The sequence below is a fragment of the Orycteropus afer genome, unplaced genomic scaffold (genome assembly GCF_000298275.1).
Source record: "Orycteropus afer afer isolate SDZICR_OR568_19922 unplaced genomic scaffold, OryAfe1.0 scaffold01054, whole genome shotgun sequence".
Lineage (NCBI taxonomy): Eukaryota > Metazoa > Chordata > Mammalia > Tubulidentata > Orycteropodidae > Orycteropus > Orycteropus afer.
Window position 1 is genome coordinate 286,768 of NW_006922641.1, and position 17,328 is coordinate 304,095.

Genomic DNA, 17,328 nt, shown 5'->3' on the forward strand with positions numbered 1-17,328 from the left:
TCATAGCGACCCCTCCTTGGGTTTCCGAGGCAGTATCACTACGGAAGTAGGATTGCCCAACCTTCCTTCCGAGCATACTATGACCCTATCTTTGTCAATTCAATGTCTTTTCATTAATGGACCACTGTCACCGACTTACCCGTGCAACGTCTTCTTTGTTAAGGGGCAACTCCACAGTCTTCTTTGATTTGACTCTATTCAGTTGCTTTTTCACAGTGGCCAAGGAGGATGAAGTTTTAATGGGCTGAAGCAGATCTGAAAGGACCAGCTTTTCTCTTGTTCCTGTATAAAGGCCAAACTTTCCGGTCAGACTGAGAAATGAGGCACAATCTCAGTACCACGTAGTTGAAAATGCTGGTAGACAGGCAGATGTGGAGAAAAGCAGGAAGAATTCTGACTTCAGTTCCCTATTCCAAGCTCAAGCTATAGCGACACCATCACTTTCCTTCATTCCCAAATGTGTTGGGGGTGGGTGAGTAGAAGACAGGAGAAACATACATTTATTTAAAACACCATCATTTATTTATTCTTGGTCTTTCTGCTTCCATTCTTGCCCTATCGCAACACAGAGAAAATATAAACACAGCATGTCATGGTCCTGCTGAAAATCCTCCGATGGCTCCCACTGCATTTGGAATAAAATCTAAAGACATAGCCCTATAGGATCTGGTACTTGTCTACCTCTCCATCTCATGTCATCTTCAACTTCTATTGTGTTCCAGTTATACTGGCTTTCTTCCTATTCTTCAAACAGGCCAGGAGGGTTTCTTGCTTAGTCTTCGCATTAACTGGTCCTTCACTTGGAATGCTTTCCCCTATCTTTGCATGACAGTCTTGTCATTCAGATCTCCACTTAAATTTTACCTTTTCAGAGTCTTCCCATCCATCACCAACCTTCGTGCCTTTGTACAAGAACAATCTAAATTGGCTACTTACTCATTCCATTGCATTATCCTGTTTCAATTCTCTTATTTTCTCACTGATAGAATAAAAGCCCCAAGAGATCACATCTTAATCTCTACTATTCTCAGTATTGAGAATAGTTCCTGAGGTGGATACAACAGTTCCTGATACTGATACGCAGTAGCAGCTCAATAATTATTTGCTGAGTGAATAGGCTTGGAATACATTGCTACTTGCTGGGAGGTGACACTAGTGATTACTGTAAATGTAAGTTCATTCAAGATGCCTAAGTTGCAAATGTAAAGACTTGGCAGCTAGATTTAGTATCAGGTTAAAACCTCAGCTCTGCCACTTACTATGTCATGTATTCTTGAGGGGGATATTGTGCCGCCCCCACCACCCAAAGGGATGAAAGTTGAATTGGGAAGGATGGAATCTCTCAACTATTAAAAGTTTTGTGAACCTCCAAAGCTCAACCCTATCCAACAAAATCTTATTCCTTAGTATTTAATTTCTTGAGGGTGTGTGTGTGTGACTATTACGGGGGAAAAAAGTTTAAAAAGCTTCTTTAGGAAGAGGATTAAAAAAAAAAAGGTTGAGAAACACTACTAGATGAAGGTCCTTGAGTTAAGTAACTTGACCTCTCCTGAGCTCCAGCTACCTCAAAGGGTTATGAGCACTGAAGTAAAAATGAAATTGTGAGCATTGAAGAGTTATACAAATATCAAGCATGATTAAGGCAGTGAGAGACAGCCGTATTCATATTCCTCTATCCCAAATGTATCTCATCAAGCCCTGTAGGAGAGACCTTGACCCTAGCCCAGAAGAAATTCAAGGGCATCTGCCTACCCCTCTTCATCTACTCTCACGGGCATTTATGATGAGGTTCATTAACCACGTCAAAAACAGAGTTCCTGGGGGGTGAGGTGACCATCTTGCTTTTGGAATCCCACAGGCTCCATCCATGGACATCTCTTTTCTTCAACTTACCTTCAGAACTAACATGGAACTCTGACACCTTCAGGCTAGCCTCTGATCTCTCAGCCAATCTCCACCTGAAATTAGGCAAAACACAATATAGAAGGGGTATATTTTGCTGGGGGAAAAAAAAGCATTTCTCTCTTCAAACAAGGCTTAGGTTTCATGTGTTTCTCTTCTAGAGTCAGGTTTAATCATCACGAGTCAGCCAGTTCCTAACCTGGACTTTTGTATTTACCAACCCCAAATGTTTTGCCTTACAAGGAATAAGTGGAGGTAGTCTAGCCTTCATCTTTTCTCTTAATGTAGACTCAGATCCTCAAAAACACAAGGCAATACAAAGCAGGCAGAGTAGAAAAGGAATTGGACTAGGATTTAAACACGTCTGGAGTTAAATCCTAGATCTGCCACTTATGAGCTAGGTGAACTTGGGGCAAGTCAATGCACTGGTTAGTTACTAACTCATTTAAACCTCACAATACTGTGGTGAAAACATATGCAACAAAAGTTATGCCAATTTAACAGATAGTAGGTTCTGAGACTGCCTCATCTTCCTCCTACAGAACAGCTGGTGGGTTTGAACCACTGATCTGGTTTGCAGCTAAATGTCTTACCCACCACACCACCAGTTGCAGGTAAGCCTCATGGAATTCAGCTAGTTATAACCCACCTCAACAGCTGGGAATGTTACCTATTCTTTCCATCAAGGGAACTGATTGTTTCCAGAAGCTTTTGGTGCTTCCTCTCTCCATCACTGTCCCCCTAGACACAGAAAAGAAAAAAAAATCAAGACAATGAGCCGGAGGGAAAAAGACAACGTGGAAATTGAGGCCCATGCAAAATGTCTGTATTTGTCAGTGGAGAAATGAGGAATCAAATGAGGTATGGTATGCAGGCATTCTAGCACAAACAGAAAGAACTGCCTCACAAATTCTCATTATGAGAAACATACATCCTTCGTAACTTGGGAGGTAATGCCACACCTTTATCTTAACTTGTTTGGGGGAAGAACAGTGCAAAAAGAATAATGCTTCTTTATAGACTATACAGTGTGTTCTGACACTCACAGAAACCCTGACACACAGTGTGTCATATCCATAACGGCTTTTCTTAGGGATAAAAATAACCACCAGAACACAAACAAAACCCCTCGTATTAAAATAGATGCTCTGTGTCTCCTATACAATCATACCCCCAATTTAATCAGTTTTGTCAAGGGAAAAATATTTAGAATTCCTATAGCATCTCTTGGGGATACAGCTTAAAATATCTGTAAATGTGTATTCCAGTAGGTAATTAATTAACTCTACAGAAATTCAATCTTGGGAAACAGAAATTATATAATAAGGACCATGTATTTTTGTCTTATATCCTCAACTACACTTAAGCAACTTAAGGGCAGCAACTATATCTTATATATTGTTCAAATTTCCATAGCACTTAATACAATGTTACATACACAGAATACTAAATAACTCTGAGCTACTTAGACAAATATATACAATGTTACCACCCCCTTTCTTTTCCAGAAATGTGCTGTCCAGCACTTTTTTGAGGCAGGAACCAAAATGGAGAGGGCAGTTAACAATTGTCACCTACTTCATCATCACTGGCGCTTAAGGGATAGTCTTTTGGCAAATCCACTAGTTCTTCCTGTTGGCTCAAAGCCAGAAGGCTGTTAAGGGAGGCAATAGAAAAATATTATCACTTGAAATAACTTTTCTTCTTTTAAAACAATCTATAAGACATAATTAAGTTCTCAGCACAGACTAGCACTATGCCCCAGAAGAGGTACAAACCAAACAGTATGAATGTCTCTGGAAATTTGTCAAGACATTAAATTTAGACTTCAAAAGTCAGGCATCTCCTCTTAAGAGTGAGCAGGCTGGTTTCTAAGCATAGTCCACAAGGAAGACCCCCTTATAGATGCAGACTGCTCTTAAGTGACATCTTATCACTTGTTCCCAGGAATGAGAAACAGGGACATGGACAAAAGCAGTTGAGTGTGTAAGCCATTTTCCCTGGGGCTTGCTAGGCAAAGTAGATGGTTTTTACTAAGGAAATTGCATTCCCGAAACTTAAATTATAGAGTCTCCTATTATCTAACAGTATATACCAACACTCGCAAGGCAACGTTACTAAACGGATTACACTTAGTTCTCCCAAGAGGGGAACAGGAAACAGAAAAGAAAAAAACAGAGAGAATGTACTCTAATCACTGAAGGTATCCACGGTGAGGGAAGCGAATAGCGAATACACTACCCATGCGAACGGTTAAATAAAGCAGGCAGAGGAAGAGTCGTCACGTGACAACTAAAGGGAAACATATTAACTTAGCTGGGGAGGGAGTGGTCGCATAGAGGTCAACAGGGATGAGGCTAAAAACCTCAGAGCAGTAGAGGGTAAGAATTAAGCTAAATTAATTGCATTATAAGTTTTAAAAGATGGATCAAAGAAATAGTAAAGAATGGAAAGGCCTTGGGAGGAAAACCAATATCGTTTGTTAAAAGGCGGCTCCCACTTCCCAAAAACCGGAGAACTTGGTCCCCACGAGACCCACTCTTCCTTTGGCCCTCACCTCTCTGCTGAGGTCGCAATCATCTTCTCAGCCTCGTTCTCACACATGTGTCAAGAACGGAAGTTGAAAGGGGGGTAATTTCCGTGAAGCCGCAAAGCAATTTCTGCTTTCACCAATCACGCGCGACAAGATCACGGCACTTCCGCTCTGCGCGGCGACGTGGGTCGAGAAACTAGAGGCGCTTCCGGAGGCCTGCGGGAAACTGGAGGCTGGGCTTTGCTGTCCCCACCCACCCCTCAGCTCTTCCTAGCTCAGGTTTCTGCCCTCCCCTCTTAGGTTTCTGGGCGGTCTGAGGTGCGTGCGTTGTCAGGGACCGGCCTGCTCCTTCCTTTGTACAAGAAGGAAATTCAAAACGAAAGGTTCCAGTGCCTGTCCGTGTTGGACCACGTCCTGCAAGTCAGCCGCCAGGCAGTCCAAGGTTTTATTGAACGCCTGTGAAGTGCCAAGCATTGTGCTAGGCTCCGGCGACTCAACAGTGAACAAAGCAGGTTTCCTCCCATTTTAAGGAGAAATCTGCTTTGATCATGCGCCCCCTTGTAATCGCAACTTTGTTTCTCTTGTTCTCTATGTAACAGAATTTTATCAAGCGTGAACTGTGTTAGCGGTTACAGTTTCTCACTTCCCATCAACTTAAATTTTTTTCAATTAAGAAATGTAGAAAAGTAATACACGAAAACATTCTTGCCATTTATTCTTTAAAATCACGCCCATTTTGCTTTTATCCCACCATTCTACTGAAACTGCTCTGGACAAGACGATAGGTGACACCTAAAGTTGCTAAATAAAACAGACACTTCTCAGTCTTTGTCTTCCCAGATCTAGGTGCAGCATTTGATTCTATTGATTTGTTTCTTTATTCATTCAGGAAATGTCTTTGATCATCTACTATTGCCAAGCCTCTAGGTACTGGGGATAGATGCTGAACAAAACAGACATGTGTCATGTCTTAGAGCTTACTTTCTAGTGGAATTAAAGACGATGTTCTCATTGTTGCAACTCTCTCATCCTGGACTTCCATGACACCACTCTATCCTGGTATTTTATCTTTACGGCCATCTGATTCTTTCTGTACTTACTCCCTGAATGCTGATGTTCTCTAGGATTCTGTTCTCAGCGCTGTTTGCTTATTCCACATGTTCTTGAGTGCTTCAGCCTTTAACACTTGTATGAAAATTCCTAAATTTACATCCACAGATGTCCTTCTTATTTATTTTTTTAAAACTTATTAAAGCTCTGCGCTATCTTCCTGTGTAAATGCTGCCCTTCTGATCTCCCATTCTTCTAAGAAGTGTACCTAAACCAAACCAAACTCACTGCCCTCAAGTCGATTCCAACTCCTAGCGATTCCTCCTTGGGTTTCTGAGGTGGTAAATCTACGGAAGTAAACTGCCCAGTCTTCCTTCCGAGGAGTGGCTGGTGGGTTTGAACCACCAGCCTTCTGGTTAGCAGTCAAGTGCCTTAGCCACTATGCCACTAGAGATCCCAGGAGTGTACCTACCCCGTGTAATTGTTCACCTTGTAGGCCTCTCTATTATTTGGCTGGAAGTCATGGGAGTGAGTTCAATTCCAGGCCCAAAGGGTGAGTTGGGGATTTCACCAGTCTCTATCAGACCATAAGCCTGTTTTTTTTCAATGATTTTGAGTTTTGTTCCACATTTTTCTCCCACTCCATCCAGGATTTCTTATTTTGATCCATTTCTGAGTGGTTTACAGTGATAGGTAGGCACCATCTAGTTCATCTTTTGTTCTCAGGGTCATGTAGGCTGAGGGGTCCTACATGGTCCAGTAGACCCTTGGACTAATTGTTTCCATGCGTCTTTGATTTTCTTTGCTCTGGATGAGGAGAGACCAATTGTTGCTGGTATCTCTAATGGCTGCTCAAAAGCTTTTAAGACCCCAGGTGCTACTCACCAAAGTAGGATGTAGAAAAATGTTTTTGTGTAGTATGTTATGCCAATTGAGCTTGATGTCCCCTGAGACCATGGTCTCAAGCCCCAGGCCCAGCAACTCACTCCTTCAAGGTGTTTGGCTGTGGCTAAGAAGTTATCATAACTTTGCCCCCTGTTAGCACTGTTTATATATATATATATATATACACACACATTCTTATGGTACATACAGATACGTATGTAGAGGTATTGTCTGCCAAAGTTATATATATGTAAAAAAAAAAAAACCAAAAACTAACTCACTACCATCGAGTCTATTTCAACTCATGGCAACTCCCAATTGGGTTTCCAAGACTGTAAATCTTTATGGAACTAGATTGCCCCATCTTCTCTCCACAGAGCAGCTGGTGGGTTTGAACCACTGACCTTCTGGTTAGCAGCCAAATGCCTTATCCACTATACCACCAGAGCTCCTTATATATAGTCATGGGTATATTCCCTTTGGCCTACCCATACCTGGTCATTTAACCTATCTACCTATGTATCCATCCATAGATTAATGTTTGTTATTACTGATAATATAGTGTTGTGTATGTACCTCTTGTGCACCTCTCTGTGTCTTCCTTTTCCTTAGTGTTATTGTGCTCATCACCCAAATCAATACTTGTCTATAGATCTCTTTCTTGAGTTTCAGACTAATATCTGATTATCTCCTGAGTGACCACCCTTTTGTCCCATGGGCACATCAAGTAAATAATTTCAAGCAATGTCTTTCTTTTCCACTACTGTTCTTCTGTATTTTCCATCTCTATAACTGGTACCATCAACTACCCAGTTAGTCAAGTCAGAAGTCTGAGAACCATCTTAAAGCCCTCTCTCCTTTATGCTCTCCAGTTCTCTCCCACATTGTCAGTTTTACTTCTGAATCTATTTCAAATATCTCTCTACCTTTCCATCATTATTGCCAGTGTATTAGTTCAGACACTTATAATCTCAAGCCTGTTCGGTTACAGTAGTCTATTGTAGTAGCTTTTGTGTGATATCAATGACATTGTTCAATAATTTCTGCATTCTGTTCCAACTTAATCACATTTCTTTGGAATGGGCAGGAATATGGACTTCTTCACGTTGGTTGGCCAGGTAACTGTCTTCCAACTTCTTGGCATACACGAGTGAGCATCTCCAGTGCTGCATCCATTTTATTGAAACATCTCAATGGATATTCCATCAATTCCTGGAGCCTTGTTTTTCACCAACTCCTTCAGTGCAGCTTGGACTTCTTCCTTCAATACTATTGGTTCTTGATCATATGCTACCTCCTGAAAAGGTTGATCATTGACCATTTCTTTTTGATACAGTGACTGTGTGTTCCTTCCATCTTCTTCTGATGCTTCCTACATTGTTCAATATTTTACCCTTAGAATCCTTCAATATTGCAACTGGAGGCTTGAGGTTTTTTTTTTTTTTTTTTTTTTTTTTCTTCAACCCTTGATCTTTATTTAAGGTCCCTGGGTGGTGAAGATGATTTACGCTCAATTAGTAGTGTAGTAGAAGTTCTGGTGGCATAGTGCCTAAAGCATTTTACTGCTAACCAGAAGGCTGGAGGTTCAAACCCACTAACTACTCTTCAGAAGGAAGGTTGGGCAATCTACTTCAGTAGTGATACAGCCTCTGAAAGCCAAGGAGGGGTTGCTATGAGTCTGGCTCTGACTCAATGGCAGATGTATTTGGTTTGAGTTAGTAACCAAAAAGTTGGCAGTTCTAGTTCACCTAGTGGCACCATGAAAGAAAGGCCTAATGATCTATAATGATTAAAACCAAATCAAAACCAAACCCGTTGCCATCTAGTTTCCTCTGACTTATGGTGACCCTATAGGACAGAATAGAACTTCCCCAGAGAGTTTCCAAGGCTGACCCTATAGGACAGATTAGAACTGTCCTATAGGGTTTCCAAATCTGTAAATTTTTACAGAAGCAGACTGCTACATCTTTCTCCTGCAGAGCTGCTGGAAGTCTTGAAGCACCAACCTTTTGTTTAGCAGCCGAGTGCTTAACCAATGCACTGTCAGGGCTCCTTCGGCAAACGTTGCAGTCAATAATACCCTTTGGAGCACTTCTACTCTGTAACACATGGGGTCACCATGTGTGGAAATCTACTCGACAGGAACAGGTTTGTTTTTTATGGTCTGAATCTTGATTAAAGCTATTAGTGATTATCAGTAAATAAAAAGATATGTTTTTCTCCTACAAGTATGTTTATATTTCACCTGATTTACATTTCACATTTCAAAAAGGACCCAGCCTCAGTCAAAACTTGCAAGATGGTATTGATTGTACTTTTACCATGGCTTCATCTAGCCTAGTCTTTGAACAAGGTAGTGACTCGGTGTTTTTTGAATTAATGAGTGAATAGACTCATAATAGGAATATACTATTCCTTCTTATTAAAGACGCATAATAATTATTTGTACATAATTTTATAATTTACAAAGTGTTTGTACATCCATTATACCATGTATGTTTTTTTTTTTGTGTGTGTGATAATTGTAGATTCCCATATAATTGTAAGGAATAATACAGAGAGATCCCACATATCCTTTATCTAGTTTCCCCCAATAGTAATATCTTACAAAACTCTAATACAATATTACAACCAGGATATTGACATTGTTATAGTCAAGGTACAGAAAATTTCCATTTCCACAAGTTGTCCACACCCAGTTCCCTCCTATCTCCACCTCCTCCTTACCTCCTGGCAACCACTGATCTGTTCTCCAAATATATAATTTTGTCATTTCAAGAATGTTATATAAATAGAATCATACAAGATGTAACTTTTGGGGGTAAGCTTTTTTCTCACATTGCATAAGTCTCTGGCGATTCATTCAGGTTATTTCATATGTAAGTAGTTCATTCTTTTTGTAGTTTTTTTTTTAAGTGTACAATTCTATGCTTTGTAGTATGTACACAGAGTTGTGCAGACATCACCACAATTTGGAACATTTTCAGCACTCCAAAAGGAAACCTCATACTCTTAAACCATCACTCCCCAAATCCCCCACACCTCCAGCCCTGGGGAGCCACTAATCTACTTTCTGTCTCTGTAGATTTCCTTATTCTGGATATTTCATATAATGGAATCATATAATATACAGTATTTTGTGCCTGGCTTCTTTTACTAAAATTTTCAAGGTTCATCCATGTTATAACATGTATCAGTACTTCATTCCTTTTTATTGCCAAATCCATTGTTTGGATTTATCATGCTTTATTTATCCATTCATTAGTTGATAGGCATTCAGATTGTTTCCACTTTCTGGCTATTATGAGTAATGCTGCTATGAACGTTTGTGTACAAGTTTTTTATGCGGCCATATATTTTCATGTGATTTAACTCTTCTTGTAAAATGAGCATGATAAGATTCATTATCTTTATTTTACAGGTGAGTAAACTGAGGCTCTGAATGGATAGGGGATTTATCCAAAGACACATAGCTTATAAGTTGCAGAGCCAGACAATGCTTAAACCCTTAACTTCTGGTTCTGAGGCCGGCTGGTGTGCTTCCTCCTACGTGACAGCTAAACAAACTGAATGGCCTTTGTTTCTTTTTACACCTCTATCTGCCACTCAGAACCTTGAGAAGATGTCAAGTAAGGAACTTAGAGTCACTGATGTACTGGAGCCGACTCGTATCAGCTCCCCAGAGCCGATTGTTCAACTTTCAGGAAATCTGTGAGCTGGTTGGTATCATGTTGGTAAGAGTCATGGGAGGAGTATTTACACTATGGAAATCAGCATGCTGCAAGTCAGCGTCCACCTATCCCCAGTCTGTTGTTAAAACATTTGCCAGTACTGCTTAGAATAAATGACTCTGAAGGTTATTCGAGCTATTAAATGGTGGTTGTCTATGAAATTCGTACAAATGTGGCTCAACACATATATCCTATGCTCACTGAGAGCAAAGTAAGTTAATATAGTTAACATGTGACATTATTTAAAAATACAGGAAGTCAATGTGTTGGTCAAAAACTCATGAGGAAGGCTTTTGGGTATGAGCTAGATACTGTAGACACATTGTTTCATTAAATTTGAACTAAGTTATAAAATTGAAACTGACTGCTCACAGTAAGTTAACAGCATGATATAATGAGGAAGTATTAATTTTTAATTCTCACGTAGGCAAAAAAGATTTTGACATATAAATGTTTCCAGTCTAAGAATTCACCTATATACATTGCTTTCAGTTTTGCCATTTTACCTTCTAAACTCAGGAAGACAAACATTTTCATATGCCCAGCATTGGCAAATTTAAAAAGATCTTCCCCCATCTAGTCTTTATGCTATGCTGTTATATGTATTACATCAGTATATATTTTTAACCCAACCAGATAATGGTATAATTTTGCGTTTAAATTATTTAATGTATTTTAAATAAATTAGGAGGAAAATAGTCATTTCGCGCTCTTCACTCCTTCCTGGTTTTCCTTCTGCTACGATTTTCTTTTGGCCCCAAGAACTATCTTTAGCAGCTCTGCTGGTAATGAGTTTTCAACTTTTGTTTATCTGAAAATATCTATTAACCTTCATTCTTTTTATTTTCTTGTAGCTTTATTGAGATATGATTCACATATCATACAGTTCACCTCTGTAAAGTGTACAATTCAGTGGTTTTTTTTTTTTTTTTTAATATATTTGCATGGTTATACAGCCAGCATCACTATCAATTTTAGAATACTTTGTTCCCCAAAAAAGAAAACCAGTACCCATTAACTGTCACTCTCTCCCACCCCCAGCCCTGTTGTTGTTGTTGTTATGTGCCGTGGAGTCAGACGGGACTCATAGCAACCCCTCCTTGGGTTTCCGAGGCAGTATCACTACGGAAGTAGATTGCCCAAGCAATCATTAATGTACTTTCTGCCTCTATACATTTGCAAACCGTAGACATTTCATATGAATAGAATCACAATAGGTGGTATCTTGTGACTAGCTTTTCTTCACGTAGCACAATGTTTCCAAAGTTCATCCATGTTGTATCATGTATCAGTATTTCATTTCTTTTTGGTACAGAGTAATATTCCATTGTATAGAATACCACTTTTGGGCTATTATGATGTTATTAATTTTGTTACTACATACATGATGAATATTTGTGTACAAGTTTTTGTGTGAACATATGTTTTCATTGTTCTTGGGTATATACCTAAGAGTGGAATTGCTGGGTCATATGATAAGGAATTGCCAAATTGGTTTCCAAAGTGGCTGCACCATATTATATTCCCACCAGTAATGTATGATGGTTCCAATTTCTCCAACTCCTCAACACTTGTTATTATCTTTTTGATTACAGCTATTCTGGTGGATATGAAGTGGTATCTCATTGTGATTTTTGATTTGCACTAGTAATGGTAAGCAGCTTTTCATGTGCTTTTTTGTTCATTTGTATAACTTCCTTGGAGAAAAGTCTATTCAGATCCTTTGCTGACTTTTAATTGGGTTATTTGTCTTTTTATTATTGAGTTGTAATTGAAGTAATATGGGTTTTTATACAATTATGTGGGACATATATGTCCCAAGTGGACTCTGGTGATAGGATTGGTGGGCTGAGACCCATTTCTTCAGATTCACACAGTTATGCAGATCCTGACTAAATGGCAGCACATACTACAACTGGGGTAGCAACCTCTCAAGAAACCTGAGAGGCTTAAAATGTTGGTGGGTGATGTATGTACCATGGCTCATGAAAGGTCCTACATGACTATGACACCAGAAGTACTAGATGTTGCTTGGCTACCACTGTCAACTACTTGGAAAGGGATTAGTGCAGGAGATGCTGGATAGAGTGGGAGAAAATGTGGAACAAAACTCAAAATCATAAAAAAGATAAGGCTTACTAGTCTGATAGGGACTGGTGAAATCCCCGAGACAATGGGCCCTAGTTATCCTTCAGGCCTGAAATTGAACTTACTCCTGTTGCTTCCAGCCAAACAATAGACAGTAATATAGGGTGAACATTTACACCAGGTAGATACACTCCTTAGAACAATCAGTCATGGGGTATCAGAGGGGCAATATCACAGGGAGATAGCTCAGGGGGCAGGATTGCATAGGAAGGAATGATAGGAGGAAAAGATAACCACAGGAAGGAAGAGGGAAGAGAGCTGTTTACATTGTGGGGACTGTTGTCACTGTAATGAAACAAAATGTGTATGAACTGCTGTATGGAAAATGAATTTGCTCTGTAAACTTTCACGTAAATCACAATAAAAACGAAAAAAAAAATACTGAGATAATTTATGTCCTAGAATATGGTCTATCTTGATTATTGTTCCATGTGTTCTAGAAAAAGCATATGTATTCTGTAGTTGAGTACAACTTTCTATAAATGTCAATTCAGTCAAGTTGGTTGATAGTGTTGTTAATCCAAATTACATTTAGTGTAATTACTGACACATGTAGATTTATATCTACCATCCTTCTATTTGTCCTATCTGTTCTTTGTTTCCTTTTTTCTCTTTCTTGTCTACTTCTGTGTTTATGAAGTTCTTTAAAATAAAATTTAAATTTTGGAATAATATTCTATTTACAGAAAACTTTCAAAGATAATACAGAAAGTTTCTATATACCTTTCATCAAGATTCAGTTTCCTCTCATGCTATCATCTTACATTACTGTGGTATGTTTGTCAAAATTAAGACACCAATACTGACACACCACTATTTACTAAATTCCAGATATTATTCAAGTCTCACCGCTTTTTCCATTTTTGTTCTTTTTCTGTTCCAAGATCCGATCCGGGATACCAGATTGCATTTAGATGTCGTGTTTCCTTAGTCTCCTCTGATTTGTGACAGTTTCTGTCTTTGTTTTCCATGACTTTAACCATTTTGAGCCAAACTTGTCAAGTATTTTGTAGAATATCCCTCAGTGTGAGTTTGTCTTATGTTGTTGTCTTAGTTCTCTAGTGTTGCTATACAGAAATACAAGTAGATGGCTTTAACAAACAGAAATTTATTCTTTCACAGTTTAGGAGGCTAGAACTCTGAATTCAGAGTACTGGCTCTAGGGGAAATCTTTCTCTCTCTGTGTTTCTTGGTCCTAAGAGGATCCCAGCACAGGGACCCTGGGTCCAAAGGACGTGCTGCTCTCTCAGCTCTTCTTTCTTGGTGGTAGTAGGTCCCCCTCTCTCTACTTGCTTTTCTCTTATCTCTTGTAAGATAAAAGGTGTTACAGGTGACACCCCAGGGATCAAGGCTGTGATGAGATTGAGGGTGTTGCATTCCACCCTAGTGGGATTGCAACTGATTAGCTTATCATTTCAGATTACATCATGGGGGATCATTACATAACTGCCACATTGTATCATTACAGAACTGTCAAACCATTGGGAAACACAATCCACCCAAGTTGACACATATTTTTTGGGGGACACAATTCAATCCATGATAGTTGTTCTCATGAATAGACTTGTGTTGTGGATTTTGGAAAAGAATGGCACAGAGATGAAGTGCCCTTCTCATCACATCAAATCATGGGGTACATGCTATTAACATGATCTATCACTACTCATATGAACTTTGATTAAAGTGTTGTCTTCCAGGTTTCTCCACTGTAAAGTTACTCTATTCTTTGAAAGTGAGTCACTCGCTATAAAGTGTTTTTTATTATTTTATTTTCCTTCTTTTGGTTTATTAGTAATACATTTTTTTTAAGTTGTTAACCTACAAATTACAGCACTCATTCTCTCATTCTTCTTCTCGTTTTTTTTTTCTCACTTCTATTGTGATGAAAACATACACACCAAGACATTCACCAATATAAAAACTTCCATAGAAGGGATATTCCTCAACGTAATAGAGGGCATCTATGCAAAACCAACAGCCAACATTATTCTCAATGGAGAGAGACTGAAACCATTCCCATTGTGAATAGAAACCAGACAAGGATGCCCGCTATCACCACTTCTATTCAACATTGTATTGGAAGTCCTAGCCAGGGAAGTAAGTCAAGAAAGGGAAGTCAAAGACATCCAGATTGGTAAGGAAGAAGTCAAACTATCCCTATTTGCTGAAGATATGATCCTATACACAGAAAACCCAAGAGACTCAGTCAAAAATCTACTGGAACTAACTCAGAGATTTAGTACAGTAGCAGGATACAAGATCAACACACAAAAATCAGTTGGATACACCAGCAAAGAGATTGCTAAAAAGGTAATAAGGAAATCAATACAATTTACCAAAAAAAAAAAAAAAAAAAAATCCCAAACTCATTGCCATCGAGTCAGATCTGACTCATAGGGACCCCTCCTTGGGTTTCCGAGGGGGTATCACTATGGAAGTAGATTGCCCAATCTACTTGTGGGGAATTGTTGTCAATGTCATGAGACAAAATGTGTATAAACTGCTGTATGGAAAATGAATTTGCTCTGTAAACTTTCACCCAAATCTTAATAAAAATTAAAGAAAAGGAAAAAAAAAAGAGAAAAAGAAGGTAACAACTTCCACATTTAGAGCTCAGGGACATTGATGACATTTTTCGTGTTGTGCCACTATCTTTGCTATCCTTTTCCAAAATATTCCACAACCATTAGCATAAACTCAATGTCCTACAAACAAAAACAACATGCATTCTTGATTGACTAAAATCCACCTTGTTGTTACATGCTATTGAATTGATTTAGACTCATAGCAACACCACGTGACATAGAACCACCCCACAGGGTTTTCTTGGCTGTAATTTTTATGGAAGCATATCACTAGGTCTTTCTCCCACAGAATGGCTGGGTGGGTTTGAACCACCAATCTCTCAGTTAGCAGCCAAGTAGTTAACCATTTGTGTCACCCAAACCAAAAACTTAACCCATTGCCATCAAATTGATTCTGACTCATAGCGACCCTATAGGACAGAATGAAACTGCTCCATAGGGTTTCCAAGGCTTTCTTGATGGAAGCAGACTGCCACATGTTTCTCCTGTGGAGTGGCTGCTGTGTTTGAACTACTGACCTTTCAGTTAGCAGCCAAGCACTTTAACCAATGCACCACCAGGGCTTCTTAATTAGTGCTTTTAACACTGCTTAGTGGTGGTGTAGGGCCTAAGACATTTGACTGCTAACCAGAAGGCTGGCGGTTCAAATCCAGCAGCCACTCCTCGGAAGGAACACTGGGCAATCTACTTCTGTGGAGATACCGCCTCGGGAACCCAAGGAGGGGTCGCTATGAGTTGAATCGACTCAACGGCAGTGAGTTTGGTTTGTGAGTTAGTGTAAAGACCTTTCAACACTTTAACTTAGTTTATTCCTCTGTAGATTTAACTGTTGCCATATGTTGTTGTTGTCATGAAGTTTAGTTCATCATGTATTTTAAACTCCACAGGACATTTTGTCTTAAAATGTTTATCCTAAAACAATCTCAAACCTTCAAAAAAGTTTTAAGTACAAAGAACTTTTTCCTTCTGAACCTTTTATGAGTAAGTTGCTGACATGATGCCCTATCATTTCCAAACACTTCTGTGTGTATTTCTTAAAAAACAAGGGCATTCCCTTACAAAACTGTAACATAACCAACAATATCAGGAAATCAACACTGATGCTCTGTTGTTGAGAAGTGCTGTCGAGTCAATTTTTGACTCAGTGTGACTGAGTAGAACTATCCAGAGGGTTTTCTAGGCTGTAACCTTTGCAGGAGCAACTCACCAGATCTTTTCTCCCATGGAATCTCTGGGTGGGTTCTAACTGCCAACCTTTTGGTGAGTAGCTGGGCATTTAAACTTTGTGTCACCATGGCTCCTTTTTGATTCATCATTACCCAATCCTCAGATCCCATTCAAGATTTGCCAATTTTTTGAATAATGTCTTTTATAGTTAAAGAATGTGATTCAGAACCATTGCATTGCACTTGGTTATCATGTCTATTTATGTCCTTGAATCTGCAGCAGTTCCACTATCTTTCCTTAACTTCCATGACCTTGACATTTGAAGATTACAGTCCACTTAATTTGTATAACATCCCTCAACTTGGGTTTATCTGATGTTTCCTCATGATTATAAACAGTTTATATGAGTTTTTGGCAGGAATACCACATAAATGATGCTTTGTTCTTTCTTTACATCCTATCAGGGGGCACAAAATTTCAATATGTTCTATTACAGATGATGCTATCTTTAAATCATTTGATTAAGATGATGTCTTCCAAGCTTCTCCACTGTAAAGTTACTATTTTTTCCCTTTGCAAATAGTAAGTATTTTGTGGGAAGCCACTTTGAAACGCAATTATATATACCTATCTGGTTCTTCATCAAACTTTCATTCATTCATTTATTTATGTCAGTATGGAGTCATGGTTTCCTATTTTATTCAGTGGGTTTTAATGGTACTATCATTACTTATTATTGGAAGAAAGGTTGGGCAATCTACTTCAGCAGTGATGCAGCCTTGGAAACCCAAGGAGGGGTCGCTATGAGTCGGGTATGACTCGACGGCACATAACAACACAACAACAACATCATTACTTATTAGTGAGCTTATTTGGACTCGTACTGGCCATTCTGAATTGGACAATCATATGGTCTACCATGCCAGGAATGACAAATTGAAGAGGAATGGTGTCACGTTCACCATCAAAAAGAACATTTCAAGATCTATCCTGAAGTATCAGGCTGTCAGTGATAAGAGAATATCCATATTCATACAAGGGAGACCAGTTACTACTACTATTATTCAAACTTACCCACCAACCACTAAAGCCAAAGGTGAAGAAATTGAAGATTTTTTTTGACCTATTTTTTTTTTTTAATTGTGATTTGGGTGAAGATTTACAGAGCAAATTCACTTTCTTTTATTTTTTGTTACATGAATACGTATACTCTTTTTTATTTTTAATTTTGATTTGGGTGAAGATTTACAGAGCAAATTCACTTTCCATACAGCAGTTCACATATACTTTGTCTCATGTCATTGACCACAGTTTACCACAATGCAAT

The 17,328-nt window shown here is 39.0% G+C and overlaps 1 protein-coding gene across 1 annotated transcript in view; it reads right to left on the reverse strand.

Annotated features, from left to right (window-relative positions):
• The window catches only part of UTP14A (UTP14A small subunit processome component), a 21,454-nt gene extending 16,948 nt beyond the window's left edge, over positions 1-4,506 (reverse strand). The window contains exons 1-5 of the mRNA XM_042783401.1: positions 4,460-4,506; positions 3,481-3,556; positions 2,573-2,643; positions 1,894-1,958; positions 140-282 (exon numbers count right to left, since the gene is read on the reverse strand). Coding sequence (XP_042639335.1) covers positions 140-282; positions 1,894-1,958; positions 2,573-2,643; positions 3,481-3,556; positions 4,460-4,506 — 402 coding nt within the window. The remainder of the gene's footprint in view (positions 1-139; positions 283-1,893; positions 1,959-2,572; positions 2,644-3,480; positions 3,557-4,459) is intronic.
• Positions 4,507-17,328: the final 12,822 nt, after the last annotated feature.